The sequence below is a fragment of the Leguminivora glycinivorella genome, chromosome 19, assembly GCF_023078275.1.
Source record: "Leguminivora glycinivorella isolate SPB_JAAS2020 chromosome 19, LegGlyc_1.1, whole genome shotgun sequence".
Taxonomy (NCBI): domain Eukaryota; kingdom Metazoa; phylum Arthropoda; class Insecta; order Lepidoptera; family Tortricidae; genus Leguminivora; species Leguminivora glycinivorella.
The window spans coordinates 8402595-8418401 of record NC_062989.1 but is presented as its reverse complement, the minus strand read 5'-3'; the positions used below and the strand labels follow the sequence as shown (position 1 = coordinate 8418401).

Here is a 15807-nt window from a genome sequence, read left to right as displayed (position 1 = left end):
TTTAATTAAAATGAAATATTTATAACCAGATACCGAAGCTACGGATATTGGCCCGCACACGTCTAAATAGATGATTTCGCCAGGGAGGCAAATCTTCCTGTTTGTGTCTAGATTTCCGTGAAGTGAGGGTCGATGTTGCTTTCCATAGGTACATGATTCACAAAATAATTCTTCTAAATTGTTTAATGATATTCCTTGTAAAAATCCATTGTTCATCAAAATTTCTAAATAGTCAGTTTCTATATGACATAGCCTGTCATGCCAGAGTTTTAAATTACTGTCAGCTGTGACAACATTGACATCACCAGCCAGGGTTTCATGTAAAACAGTTTTAAACAGTAGGCGATACAGATTATTGGGTTGTTTTTGCCCATACGCTACCAACCTTTTTCTCGCATCCATTATATATACATGCCACTTTGCTTTATAAATGGTGTAGCCTTTTTCGGTTAAAACGCCTTCAGAGATTAAACTTTTCTTTAGTTGTGGTATATACAGTACGTCATTAATCTCAGAGTCATGCCATTGATTATTGAGCAACTTCTTGATGTAGACTGTTCCCGCCCCTTGTACATTTAATTCAGACTCGTCTCCAAGTCGCACTGTTCCTATTGGGAACTCGTAAAGTTTTGGAAAAAAATCCAATCTACTAGTCATATGAGCGGAAGCTCCGCTGTCTAAGTACCAGATGTCGTTATCTCCAGCTTGTAGATCTTCTACATATGTTTTTACCATAAATGCCGAGTGCGTCATATTTGCTCCAGTGTTCGATTTGTTTAGACTTCGTTTTCGCGAATAACAATCTTTAGCTATATGTCCTGGCTTTTGACAAAAATAACAAATAACCAACCTTTCGAAAGATCTCCTCTCAGGATAAGAGTTCTTTGTAACAGTGGCCAAGGCAATAGGATCGGAGATATTGTCATTGCTTATGTTCGCTTCTTCATCCAGGAGTCTAGCAGTTAAATTCGCTATTGTTTGTTTTGAAGCATCCATTGACAGCCATGCTTGTCTAACGTTTCCGTATTTCCGTGGAAGACTGCCAATAATTTTTGTCATAATTGCGTGTCGCTTAAAGTGTCTCCGGCCTCTTTTATTTGCTTCGCCAATGACTCAACTTTTGCAATATGTTCTGCAACACCATCGTTATCTTTCATTTTATATGCATAGAATCGTTCATGAAGAGACATTTTGTTAAATTCAGATTTTTGAGCATAAACAGTGTCCAATTTTTCAATCATCTGTCTGGCTGATGTGCAGTTTTCAATCATTACCATCTGTTCATATGTCAGAGACGATGTGATGATGAACATCGCGGCCGCGTCTTGCCGCTCTCGCAGGTCCGCGGTCGCGGCGGGCTCCCCGGTGCCGCCGCCGGTGCCGGGGCTCGCACTCGCACTGGTGCCAGCGGATCCACTTGATTCACTTTCTATATACTGGCCTAATCCTTTTGATTTTAAAGCACACTTTAACTGAAACTTCCATTGAAGGTAGTTTTCCGCACTAAATTTCTGTAGCATGCCAATGCCAATTAATTCCTTATCCATCTTTAAGACTTAAGCCCATAACCATTGTAATAAAAACACGTAACTTCTTCTTTGTTGTAGGTATATTTATTTGTATAGTGACATATTTGTTTATACCTATTTCCAACACTACTTACACCTGCAGCCGTTTTTTGGTAAAGTACTCTTGGGCCACTCTGTACTTGCAAAAAATTAAAATACTTAAGACACATGCAGTTGAAATCTTTATTTCATGATTCATGACTATAATTTAAGTATATAATATAAAGGCAGTTCCTCATTTATACAATAACAAACATTTTATAATTTTTATAACTATGCTTACATCTTCTCATCTAAAATGTTTCTTTGGCACATTGAAATACAAAAATATGTAAGAACCTTTTATTTCAACAATGATGTCAATGATACAGCGTTCAAACATTCGCCTACAAACATTGATGTTATGGGCTTAGGTATTATATTGGCCTAATTAAAATTACATAATTATATTATTATGTCTAATGATATCTACCTATGTACTAGAAGCTTAAAAATATAACAGCTTGCCGTAATATAAAAATAAGTAATTACATGCAATCATATAATATATTATGTTTATCTAATTGTAAGAAACTAAAAATAAATTCTTATAAAAGAACTATTTTTTGTTTTTTTTTGAATTTTTTTAGGTAAATAATATATCTATCTCATAAAGCGTTCTATTTTGACTCTACTTAATGTTTTTTTAGAGTTTCGAAGCCAATAATGTCACACGAAGCAAGTTGAATTATGCATTGTACTTAATTATAATGTATTGTACAGTCAGCAATGCTATTAATGCTGTTTGCTTGGCCTGAATGTGTGTACATGCTGGCTTGCTAAGCTAATAGTATAGATTAGACATACCTGACTGTACATTTCTATTTTACGAAGTTTCGATCACTGTTCACTGTCATTTAGTGTTGTAAATATAAGTCTCTGTGGACGAAGCAACTTTTTATCTGACACTTTTGGGTGTCCTTCACGGACTTCACGTTACCTACTCTAAAAAAAGAGTTACCAGAAATCGAACTTATAAAGAATAAAGTTTCAGTTTATTGGGTTTAACAAGGGAAATGTATAAAATAGTTTTAGAGAGTGAATTTCTACAACGAAGTTTAAAATCTACGGACAGATTTGAGTCGGTCAAAAAGTTGATTCGCCCAATTAAGTCAAAATTCCATGTAGCAGCTGCAATCTCAAACGGCCTATAGGTGTTGCGTATCCGTCAACGAATGCCACTGTTCATGTCTATGGTCAGGGAATTTAATGCAGTCCATCCAATGCTTCAGTCTTCTTCCCTTACTACTAGCACCTAACACCAGACTTCCAAGGAAGTCATTGGGCTTCCCATAATCCTTGTCCCAAACTGTTAAGGTCAGATTTTGTCGGGATAACTCGGTGGGTCGAGTTTCAAAGAGGATCTCTTCGTTCCAAACTGGATTTAAGTTCCGCCATTTGATGGAGGTTTTGTGTTTCTTGTGATATGGATCAGGGTCCAGGTGTCTGAAAAAAGGAACTGTTGTTAAGTTATTTTACAAATGTTGGGTACCTAATTCCTGAGATCTTTTTAGATGTTCTTTCAAATTTATGGAGGCGTAGGTATGTTAATCGCCTAATAAAATAATGACTTGACTAAACTTGGGCTAGTAACCAAGGAGAACCAATCGGGTCCGAAGATCTGAGAGGCCAGGGGGTATCATCAACCAGTTTAAGGGTAAATAAGGACTAGAATAACACTTACAACTTCACAAAAGGATCCGAATATCCATTACTGTCCTGAGCCGGCAGATCAGCAGCCCTGCATACGGTCACGACTAATGCTCTCTTCTTCGTGCTATAACAGAGAGCCAGTAGGAGTCTGGGCCCTGTAGGTTCACCGCTAGTCGATCCTGAGAGAGCTAAGCGTAGTTGTGTGGGTGCCTTCGCGCACTCTCGGAGGGATACCGTTGCTGAGCCCATCTCGTCACAACCATATCTGTGGAAATAAGTATTAGTTGAATCATACTGCGGTCACCGTTCAATGTTGTAGTACATCTTCTTACTACACACAATTGAGCATAGAGTCTATTGCATCTATCATTGTAGTACTCAGAATCAGGGTAGAAAAAATCCCCGCCTCATCATCACAAGTTTTTTAATACATGGTAGAGGAGTCCACAGATTACCAGTTCGCCGGAGTCTGATGGGGTTATTTCGGTTTCAAGAACATCAAATAGGTATTAGTTGAGAGAAGGAACTCATAGAAGTAGCTGGGCATCGTACTCCTGACCTACTAAGGTTAAGCAAATCATCAAAATAATTTACTAAGTATAAAGTTTAATTTAACGATAACATTTAATTTAACATTAAATTCCTTACCTAGAATACGACCTGTAATCGTCCATGAATGGTAGGAAGAAGCCCGCTAAAGCCGTCAAATTTAGGTACCTACATAAGCTTGCATAACTTAAGTAATACCTACCTTAAATAAGGACAGACCAAGTTTTATACTTCGGTAATTACTCGTTACTTAGAACCTAATCTTCGTTGATTGTCTTTGTTTATAAGCCGAAGATATGAGGTACGAGTTAGAGAATCTTTTTAAACTTTGTCTCTTTAAGTAAAACACTATCGAAAATTTAATTATTGAAATATTTGTAATTGGTCTGGGCTCCGCAGCTTTATCGATGAAATGTAAACTCAAGTTTTGATGAAGTTACATTTCAGATGATTTACTCTGCCAAGTCAACTTTTAGTTAGTCAGAAATGGTGCATTATGAAGATTTGACCGATCCTCTTGTAAAGATTATTCAGATTCATATACATTTTTTAAGGTGCAACCTCTGACTGAAGCCGGTCCAAACATTCCTAAATATGACATTGGAGTTGCCTCGTTCAATTTCCAAGGCGATTTGTTGGACCAGCAGGGTTAGCATATGATTGCCGCGAGAGTATGTCGCCGCGAGATAGACTACCCGTCCTTATGTCATTTATACAGTTAGAAGTAGTGTCATCTATCTCGCCGCGACATACTCTCGCGGCAATCATGTGCTAGGCCTACAGGTAACATGCGGACTTGCGGAGCGAAAATCGCAACCCTTGATCTCTAAGGGCCACTTGCACCAACGAAAAAGGAGAGTTAACGCGAGGGTTAACCCACCATTTTATATGGAATTTGACAGATGACAGCCCACTAACCCTGAGTTAAGTGGTTGATGCAAGTGGGCCTTAGTCTCCTACAGAACCGTTAGATATTTAGATAATTGGTTTAAAGTTTCTAAATGTTATTACATTGATTTTTATTTACCCGCCGTGCGAACTCGCATGTGGTTTTAGTTTATGTCCCATTCAGACGGCCGACCCTTTGCCGCATTGAAATGAAACTCTTATTCATTAATTCATCCGATTCACTCATAGGCTAGACATACGTAGTATCTTCTTAGTAGTTTGTGGGCTAGACATGAGTCAGTCTCACCAGTATCTTCTTAGTAGTCTGTGGTCTCACCTATCGTCGTCGAACAGAAATATCTCCAAGGTCTTGGTAGCGAGGTCAGATTCCGTGATGCCGAAGAAATGGAGGGTCTCGTTGAATTCAGGGTTTTTCGTTTTATGCACTGTCTTCGTTCGGAGTCGATTGGAATACGTGCCTTCTGCCAAATTGAAACATAATCATTTTAGTAAGAAAATATAGGTAAGTATATCTATAGGTAAGTATAAATATGGTAACTGTGAGGTAACCGAGAGGAAGTGGGCGGCACTTTCAGCGGTGCATGAGCGGGAGTGGCCATACTGTACGATAGTACTCTTTATTATACTGTGGTACGGGTTAAGTAGACGTCATCATTTCTTCGAAATTAGACGTTTAAAATAAGATTTGCATCGGCGAGGCTGTCAAAAGTAATCAACTTACCTCTTACTTACTCTACCTAAATTCATGTAGCATTTGTGACATTCCGAAACGACTTGGCGATCGGCGCTTGCGTCGATTATTACGCGTCACAATATTAAAAAGGCGACCATAAGTGCGTTTTCACATTATCCGATCTGATATCGGATGTAGGATCGATATCCCATATATTTAAGCCGCCATCTTTGATTTCTGCCTTTGAAATCCTTCCTAGATCCATTAAGGTGCCTCTCATCATGGAATGGCCCATTTTATACTTCTATTTTAAAAATAAATCGTTAATAGCCTTAGTTTAGAAGATGACATCGTGAAATCAGGAACGCCTACGCAATTGAGCCGTCAAACCAATTTCAGTAAATCGATTTGGAGTGATTGTTTGTCTTTAGGACATTCATTTTCTTTGACTTTGAGACGTTCTTGTAGGTTTATTATGTAATTAACTCAGGGGTTATCACAGTATTATGATTCTTATGAACAAATGTTTGATAAAGGAAACACAGAGATAGGTCGAGTTAATATTATCATTTAATACTATTGCCAAATAAAATGACTAGATGACGTTGGTGGACTAGGAAAATGTCACATCCGTTTCGTTGTTCATTAATATAATATACCTAGTGATAATAAACCTATATGTTGAGCTCAAATACGTTCAACAAAACGCAATCATTGTGCCAACAGATGTGACATCCAGTGACATCTGACATCCATGTCACATCACAAATGTCATTGTATGATTTATTGAATATTCATAATATATGGATATTAAATATTTTAGAATCGCAGCAGCAATGCGAGTAGAGATACAGAATTAATAACTGTATAAATTAATAATTGTATGACCAATGACCTCATACATAAAATTACCAGTTTAGGTGATAGAAGGCGAATCCAATTTGTAAACATTAAATTTAATGTGCTAAGGAAAAGAATCTTTCCGATTTTCAACGGGACACGGCTGAAGGGGCGAGCTGGTTTCGACTGCGCCCATGCATCTCAATTGTCCAGAAAGTTCATTCGAAGATCATTTTGCTTATAATAATCTGAGTAATCACAGTGAATGGTTTGACAGTATTTCAGCTAACATGTAGAGAGACTTGCTAGCTTCGGCGGTCAGGCTTCGTCTTGGACACAACGCCGATAGTTAGGCCGCCAGGTGTGGCACTTTGGATTACGTTTTTATAATAAATTAATGATAGTTTGTATTGTTTTGGTAATATATTTTCTACTCGTATACTATACTCGTTTGGTACTCGTATAAACCTAAACTGAGATAATAAATGAATAAAAGGAAATAATTAGTGAAACTCTGATATAAGTAATAATTAATGAGACTAAATGCGTTTTCACATTATCCGATCCGATATCGGATGTAGGACTGATACCCCATACATTACAGGCGCTATCTTGGATTTTTTCCATTTAAATCCTTCCGACATCCGATATCGGATCGGATAATGTGAAAACGGACTAAGACAATAGATACCTTGTTAGTGTTATATACCAGAGTCGTGTCTAATGCGCGCAGCGGTGCAGTCGCATTGATGATTTAATTCATATAATTACGAAATCGCGCGGCTCGGCCGCTGCCAGTATTTGACGCGATGGCAGACTCTAAATGGAGGCAACCTGTCGTGAACGAGTTCCTCGCCTTTCTTCAAGAAAGAGATAAGCTCATTCTGGAAGGGGCGATGGATGCGGAGAATGCTGTCCAGATGAATTCGCGTGCATCAAGGTTCACTGTCGAAGACATCTGCGAAGCGAAGAGAGTGTTGTGCGAGTCCCTAGGAATCGCTGGCACCTACGTTCCTCACCGGAGAGGAGATGAAACCGGGAAGAAGAGCCTTGAAGACATTACGAAGATCTTCAAGGAGTACAAGGACCGAATTCCGGAGTTTGTGGCGACAGATATCTCCATCATTCCGTCGTGCGATCCGGATGACGTCAACGTTCGCAGCTTGTTAAGGGAAATCGTGGCCCTAAAAACAAGTTTAGCTGTAGTTATTACAAAGTTTGAAACCAGCTTGCAAACAATCGCCGAGTTACGTGACGAAATTAGTTGTTTACGTAATGCTCCTGCTCGGTCAGCGGTTTCAGACCTGACGTCCGATCATCGACCTGACAACACTAGTGTCGAGTCAGGTAGTTTGCGCGTTGACACAATTAAAAATGTCGCACGTGCCGCTCCGCCGCCCGCGCGCCCCCCGCGCGTGCGGCCGCCTCCCCCCCTCACGTCGAGCTCACGTCAGCGGCCATATGCTGATGTAGCCGCCCTAGCCGGTCAACGCAACGCCGCAGCGAACCGGGTCAGCGCACCTGCAAAGGTGTGTGAAGAACGGGCTCCAATCAAGGAGAAGTCCTCCCGTGCCGATGTGGATAAGGAGGGGTTCACACTGGTGCAAAGGAAGAGCAAGGCGCGTAGGGCGCCTCGTAAGACTCTGTGTGGTACCGCGGAGCCGATTACTTCTGGTCTGCGAGTTGCTATTGCTACACCGAGTAAAGCGCTCTACGTGTCGCGCTTGCATTACTCCGCCGGGGCTGATGAGGTGGTGGAGTATGTTCGCCGGAAGACTGGCTACACGCTGAGGGTGCAACAGCTGCAGTCGCGCCACTACGTGCACTTCACTTCATTTGTTGTGCGCGTGCCACGCACGCTGCAGGACACCATCGCGTGCGCAGACTTCTGGCCGAAGGGTGTGGTATTTCGGCGGTTCCGGGGCAACCTGCCGAATCCTACACCGAGTCAGACGACGCAACGGAGCCACGCTGTTACGTCGTCGCCCAAATCTAATGTTTAATTTGTATTCTTTTTTGTAATATTTATCGTTTATGTCTTGTTTTGTATTTTGTAGTTTCACAGTGCCTTAGTGTAAACTGTAATGCTGTGTTACTTTTTGATTAAATAAATAAATAAAATAAATAAATAAATAAATACCTATGCCTATGTATATCCCACCAAAAACATTCTGTAAAAAATAGCCGTCTCGATGGAGCTGCTTGTTTATCTCTAAAAAGTAATGAAATCTACATAAAGTTCCTTACTGCGATTTCTTTATTATTATAGTTAACTAGCCTTTGCCCGCGGCTTCGCTCGCGTTAAATTCGAAAATCTCTCCACAAACTTCCATCCTCCATTCTAAGGAAGTGGGGGATATAAAAAGAGACAAAAAGTAGCCTATGTCACTTTCCATCCAGTCAACTATCTCCACTTAAAAAATCACGTCAATACGTCGCTCCGTTTTGCCGTGAAAGATGGACAAACAAACAGACACACACACTTTCCCATTTATAATATTAGTATGGATGTTGTATGACTTGGCCGTTGAAGTGTAGCGGTGCTGGCGACAGATTGGTGCAATGGTGTCATGGAGCACCTGGTTATAAACTTCTTTATACCCTTGTGTATAAAGAAGTTTATAAGTTTCATATTCGATGGTCCGAGCTAAGGTTCGTAAAGCCATGAAGCCGAGCTGATAATCATTGACGCTAAACGCCGATCGAAACGCAGTCTGAAGTGGGTGATAAACGTACGATACGAGCAGGTATGCGTACTTATGGCTCGACCACCTTTTTCGATTGTGTGTCACCGTAAGTACGCGTAAAAACCGCTGCGCATAGTAGTCGACCATCCAACGCGTACTTGCTCGTACGCCTATCACCCACTTGACGTCGCGCCAACACTTTATGGAAAAAGCGGGTTTTCGACAACTAAGTACCAATAAGATTTTAGACATTCAAAAATCTTCAATAATACTCAACTGTTTCGGTCGCACTCGTTCAAATATAGGATAGGATTGGTATGAGCGAGACGGTCAGGAGATTGATTGTCAACATGATATCTATCATAAACACCGTTCGAAATGGCCTCATTAAAATCTAAATTTTAAATATATTGAAAGTAATATTACTAATCATTGACGTCACGCTCAAAATGAAAGAGATAGAAAATTTGACAGTATGGTACTCTTTTGCATGATTGTCATAATTCAAAATAAGAACGATGGTTTGCGTTGTAAACAGGGACTGAAACATGACACGGGCCCCTAGCGTCATCTATATACTTTTCACTGTATCACTTGTAATGCCGTTGAACTACCGCGTGCGTATTTTAAAAAAAAAACGACATTTTTATTCAAATGACACTCTTAGTGACATCTAGTGACATAGATTTACGGCTGCCAACGGGGTACGGTATTTAGTATGGACTCTGCTGGTCCTTTATAATCGTCCTTGATATTATCATAATAAACTTTTTTTGCTGGATCGGAGCTTCCAGGGGATCGATTTTTGAATTTCGAACGCATGAATTCGCCGTTCGAAAGTCTCTGGAAAATGACGTAATGCTATTTTTGAAAAAGGACGGCTAGTAATTTTAAAACTAGTGGTAATGACCACTCGTTTTCGATTCTGTTAGTAGGATTTGAATCGCTAGTAGTGGAGATATTATTGACCGAATTTCACGAAGCTAGTTCAAACATTGCCAGTATGTCTTGGTCTGACACTGACTGAAATAGCATAACACGTTCGTAAGTTTCCGTAAGAATACGAAGGAAAATCTTTTCGCACTACATCGTCCACATCTGATCGCGAAACTAATCTGTTCTAACCATTTAAAAAGACTTACCTATTGGCAACACTTCAAGTCGGCAGAAAGGGTCCGATAGCCCTGTCATATCCATGCCTATGAGACCCCTAGCCCTCAGCACTGTAACCGCTAAGGACGACGTGGCATTCTCATAGGCTAACTTGATCTCCAAAGTACCGAATCCTGCGTCCGGTATCGATGTTGGTCGTTCCGGCTTGGGTATCTCTTTTCGCACGCTGCGGAGACTGCAAGAAACAAACGTTGCTTAAGGGTCCCCGCAAATCTAGTGAACCGGCTCTAGCCGACCAAAAATCGTTAGTATGAATACTCTTACGCATCAAAATCAAAATCAAAATAATTTTATCAGCAAATAGGCCACAGGGGCACTTTTACACGTCACATGTACATATTTAGAAAATATTTAAAATTGAATTGAAATTACAATTGATACTATTATATACTAATTCTAAGTTCTAACTAAGTTAACTCTAGATACAATTAATTAGAGATGTAGCCGTCGGCCATCGGAAAGCCGAACGGCTCATGTTCATACCAACGAGGGATTTTTGGTTGGCGAAAGTCGATACCGCGTTGATAGGTTTGGGGAAACCCTAAATCTAAAGACCTCTAGTTAGAAGCTAGTATTCTCCAGAGTGTTTTAATGCGTTGGGGAAACTCACGGGATCACGCCTGGTTTTCCGATCTTCCTTAGTTTACCATTTATGATAATTGATTGTAATGACGGAATCGTGGTTAGGTAATAATAATATCGTGTTGCTCTGTTGCTGAATTCTGGAATAATTATTAAGAGCGCTATGACAAAAAATGGCGATATATTGTAAAATTCGCAATATTCAACGATAAAATTGTACACTTTACCCATACTAAAAGACAGTAAAAGTACTTGTTTCCGTTAGAACATGTTATTAACCGTAGGTTAAACAAAAAACATATGAAAGAAAAATCTTATTCAATTGGTAATGATTTTTTTTCTGATGCTCGTTTAGGAAAAACCGCGTGAAGCACTGATTTCGAAGCTCTTATTATGTACAATTTGATAAGCTCACTCTCATAAATGCGGTAAATTTAAGTTCCTAATATCTTGTACTTTAGGCCCATTAAATAATATTTATCATTTAATCCTTTGAAATTGAGAAATTGAGAGTAAAACGAACTCAATTTTGTCTTGAAAATACATCGAAACAAGTGATCATTTCTCCGAAAATCTACATGTTATCGAAGTTATTTTAGTATATAAATAATCTGCACAATCTGCTTAAATTTCTGTTATCCAGTTGTCGTTATAATATTTTATAATGATTTTTTGCCAATTTTTTGAAAACTAGCCTTCCTGTCGCTATTTTACCGGCGACGGACGCCTGCGATTTCAGTGCCGCGTCGGAGCTCGCAGAGGTCGGACGTATGTCGCTTCGCTCTCCGAGTTTTCATCGCGAACGTCGAGAATATTTATCGTTGTGTGGGTCGGACACCTTGTTTATAGTTTATACACGGGCTATCCTCGCATTGTGTGTGTGTAAACAGCGACCAACGAATTTGATCCTAGATCCGTAAATATTTGCTTTTGTAATATTTTGTTATGTTTGAATGTTAAAGTATATTACAACGTTATGATGATAAATATGTGAAAATTACAATACGGTCAAGATGATAAGACACATCAAGATGGTACTCGGGATCTGATGATGGAGCCAGAAGGTGGTCACCAGTACCAGTGAACCATGTAAGTAAACCACCTCGTGTTTAGTCTCGTTGGGTTCGTCTCAACAAGACCTTTGACAAGAGGTGGTACTCAGGGTCTGATGATGGAGCCAGATGGTGGTCACCAGTACCAATGAACCATATGACTATACCACTTCGTGTTTGGGGTCATTGGGTTCGTCTCAACAATACCTTTGACAGGAGGTGGTACTCAGGGTCTGATGATGGAGCCAGATGGTGGTCACCAGTACCAATGAACCATATGACTAAACCACTTCGTGTATAGGCTCAATGGGATCGTCTCAATAAGATCTTTGACAAGAGGTGGTACTCAGGGTCTGATAATGGAGCCAGATGGTGGTCACCAGTACCGATGAACCATGGAACTAAACCAATTCGTGTTTAGGCTCATTGGAATCGTCTCAATAAGATCTTTGACAAGAGGTGGTACTCAGGGTCTGATGATGGAGACAGATGGTGGTCACCAGTACCAATGAACCATGGAACTGAGCCACTTCGTGTATAGGCTCGTTTGACTCGTCTCAACAAGACATTTGACAAGAGGTGGTACTCAGGGTCTGATGATGGAGACAGATGGTGGTCACCAGTACCAGTGAACCATGTAAGTAAACCACCTCGTGTTTAGGCTCGTTGGGTTCGTCTCAACAAGACTTTTGACAAGAGGTGGTACTCAGGGTCTGATGATGGAGCCAGATGGTGGTCACCAGTACCCATGAACCATATGACTATACCACTACGTGTTTGGGGTCAATGGGATCGTCTCAATAAGATCTTTGACAAGAGGTGGTACTCAGGGTCTGATAATGGAGCCAGATGGTGGTCACCAAAAAAATCAACTCGCATATTTGAATATTTTGAATAACATAAAAAAACACGAAGTGGTTAGTCATATGGTTCATTGGTATTGGTGACCACCATCTGGCTCCATCATCAGACCCTAAGTACCACCTTTTATCAAAGGTCTTGTTGAGACGAACCCAACGAGCATAAACACGAAGTCGTTTAGTCACATGGTTCATTAGTACCTGGTGACCACCATCTGGCTCCATCATCAGACCCTGAGTACCACCTTGAAGTAATTAGAATTGTATTTGACATATTTTATCATCATATTAATATATACTTAATGATATGGGCAATATCAATACTTAATGAAGTGTCCACCAAAATAGATTTATTTACATGTACACTGACTGAATTCACAGAAGTTACAAGCCGGCAATTGTGTGGCTTGCCTAATAAATAAAACTTAGTTAATTAAGTTCTTATTATAGATGTGCTTTTATATGTACATATTACGTGTTGGGGTGTAGTCTGTAAGTTTTATGTACAATGTTATTGTAATAAATAAAATAAAATAAATAAAATAAAAATACTTTTTCAGTACAGATGGTGTTTTTTTTACGCACTAGTGCGAGAAGTGGTTCATTATATGCCAGGTCGAAACTTCGGAGGGTCATCTGTACTGAAAAACGTCGTACGATACGCGTGCAAAAAGGAAATTCGTAACTCGTGTCGATTTAAAACACTCCCTTCGGTCGTGTTTTAATTTATCGCCACTCGTTTCGAACTTAATATCGTAATGTACTATACTCTAATACTTATCATATAACAAAAGCAAATATTTGGGATGGGATCTACTTAAATATAATCATAGTTTATAATTATTACTTTAAGTTTTTAAATAAATTTTAACATAATTAATATTATTTTGCGCTATATTCTAGTATTTTCGTACAAAATAATGTTTATTAGAAATCAAAAGTTTATATCGAGATAGTAGATTGTGGTTGTTATCAAAATTCCATAGGAAGGATCAAGATTGTTTTGCCCATTATTGTAGTGCGAGCGAGTGATAAGACGTGCTAGAAAGGGTCGGCATATTGGGCTCGCGCGGCGGGTAAAATACCTAATTTCGCCCGACGCCGAAATGTTATAACGCTCTTAAGGTTTCACATTTTAATTTGTAGGAAAATCGTTCGTGTAAGGACAGAAAAATTATACAAACGTTTGTCAACGTATTTTTGGGCCATCCTGTATGTATGTGTCTACCTGTAGGCACTTCCTTTGCTCCCTGTCCTCTTAAGAGATGCTAGAGGCCGTTGGTTCACGCTATCCGTCCGATGTAGGCTTAGGCCGCTCACCCCGTGACTCAGGATGTCAGTTTCGTTCCAGTCATGATGCGGGTCCTAGAACAAAAACAAATTATCGACTTTCAAACTTAATTGTTTAACACTTTCGCTACCAAGAACCCGACTGTCGGGCACACCGCTCGTAGAAGCGTAGCCGATTACATGGGTTTCCCCGTATGTAGCGAAAATGTCGTAGCGCCGCGTAGAGCCCGGTTTCGAAAGTGTTCTGACCAGATAGGAGTACTATCGTACAGTATGGCCACTCCCGCTCCCCACTGAAAGTGCCGCCCACCCTCTCTCGGTTACCTCACAGTTACTGCCTGTCAAAAACGCGAACAGTCGACCTCTCATATCTCATTCATACAAGCATGGTATGCGTTCACCTACACGAGCTTAGAATGTGTGCTAGGAACGCGCCTCTTTCATATATTTGATCGCCAGTGTCCGAGATGTGATGTGACATAAGTGCTTAGTGAAAAAGATATGCTCGAAGCACTAATAAAATGGTTGTAATTTACTGAACAAAAGTCCCCTGAAGCTTGAGACTGATCTTAATTCGTTGTTCTGAAACTGATATGGATAGGTGTTTATTTAGAATAGAATAGAATAAAAAACGTTTATTTGGTGGAAATATACAAGTAAAAATACAATGGCCTTAATTTATACAGCGTGTAAACGCAATTCGGGCGATAAATGAAGCCAGGCATATAATTAATTAGTGTTATCATTCATTGAGAGTCCTCTTAACTTTCACCCTATAATACATTTTTGAAAAATTTCCCAACAGGAATGTACCTACTGCAAACGTGGTTGCGATGACAGTCAATGACAACTGTCAACGAGCATTTAATAGGAGTGAATCTGTCAACGAGCATTTAACAGGGGTGGTCGAATTATTTTGTATGGATCAAATTTTTATTTCAATTTTAAGTAAATAGTTATTTGTTTTACAAGGGGGCAAAGTTGTTGTTTAACCGCATGTGCCAATATTGATACCCGAGCAAGCGAAAGATTCCAATATTGAACCGCGAGCGTAGCGAGAGGTTCAAAAAGTGGAATCTTGAGCGTTGCGAGGGTTTCAAGGCACGTAGGTTAAACAAACTTTACCGCCGAGTGAAACACAACATTTTCACCACACCAACACGAACAAAATACTGACTATAAAACATCAATTTAAATCAACTCTAGCAATCTATTCAATATTTATGATTCAAAATAATTATTTGTAGGTAAATTCTACCAGCCAGCTCAAGGCATCAAGTTAAAATTTGTATGAAATTACTTTGCACTCTTGTGGATAAAATGCAATTTTGCTATCCGTTTTCGAATAGCAAAATTGATCTTTACCTGTTGGTGTGGTGAAAAATTGGCCCTTCCAACGCTTTCTAAGGTTACTAATAAAGGGTTCTTTAAAAAAGGAATGCTCAGTCTACAAAGGGCTTAAGTCAACAACGGTCTTATCCAACTGATCAGCCGGACGGCTTTACCACAAAATTGAGGATTATACCCGACCCCTCGGCAAAATCACTAAATTAATTGGGCACCCAATATAAAGAAAACCGGCCAAGAGCGTGTCGGGCCACGCTCAGTGTAGGGTTCCGTAGTTTTTCGTATTTTTCTCAAAAACTACTAAATCTATCAAGTTCAAAACAATTTTCCTAGAAAGTCTTTATGAAGTTCTACTTTTGTGATTTTTTTCATATTTTTTAAACATATGGTTCAAAAGTTAGAGGGGGGGGGGACGCACTTTTTTTCCTTTAGGAGCGATTATTTCCGAAAATATTAATATTATCAAAAAACGATCTTAGTAAACCCCTATTTATTTTTAAATACCTATCTAACAATATATTACACGTTGGGGTTGGAATGAAAAAAAATATCAGCCCCCACTTTACATGTAGGGGGGCTACCCTA

General features: G+C 39.6%; 1 protein-coding gene across 2 annotated transcripts in view; it reads right to left on the bottom strand.

The window, feature by feature from the left end:
- Positions 1 to 1732: 1732 nt before the first annotated feature.
- The window catches only part of LOC125236570 (synaptotagmin-4), a 104383-nt gene continuing 90308 nt past the window's right edge, over positions 1733 to 15807 (bottom strand). For both annotated transcript variants that reach the window (XM_048143419.1, XM_048143420.1), the window contains exons 6-10: positions 13814 to 13950; positions 10061 to 10266; positions 5035 to 5179; positions 3292 to 3525; positions 1733 to 3053 (exon numbers count right to left, since the gene is read on the bottom strand). In XM_048143419.1, coding sequence (XP_047999376.1) covers positions 2756 to 3053; positions 3292 to 3525; positions 5035 to 5179; positions 10061 to 10266; positions 13814 to 13950 — 1020 coding nt within the window. In that variant the 3' untranslated portion in view covers positions 1733 to 2755. The remainder of the gene's footprint in view (positions 3054 to 3291; positions 3526 to 5034; positions 5180 to 10060; positions 10267 to 13813; positions 13951 to 15807) is intronic.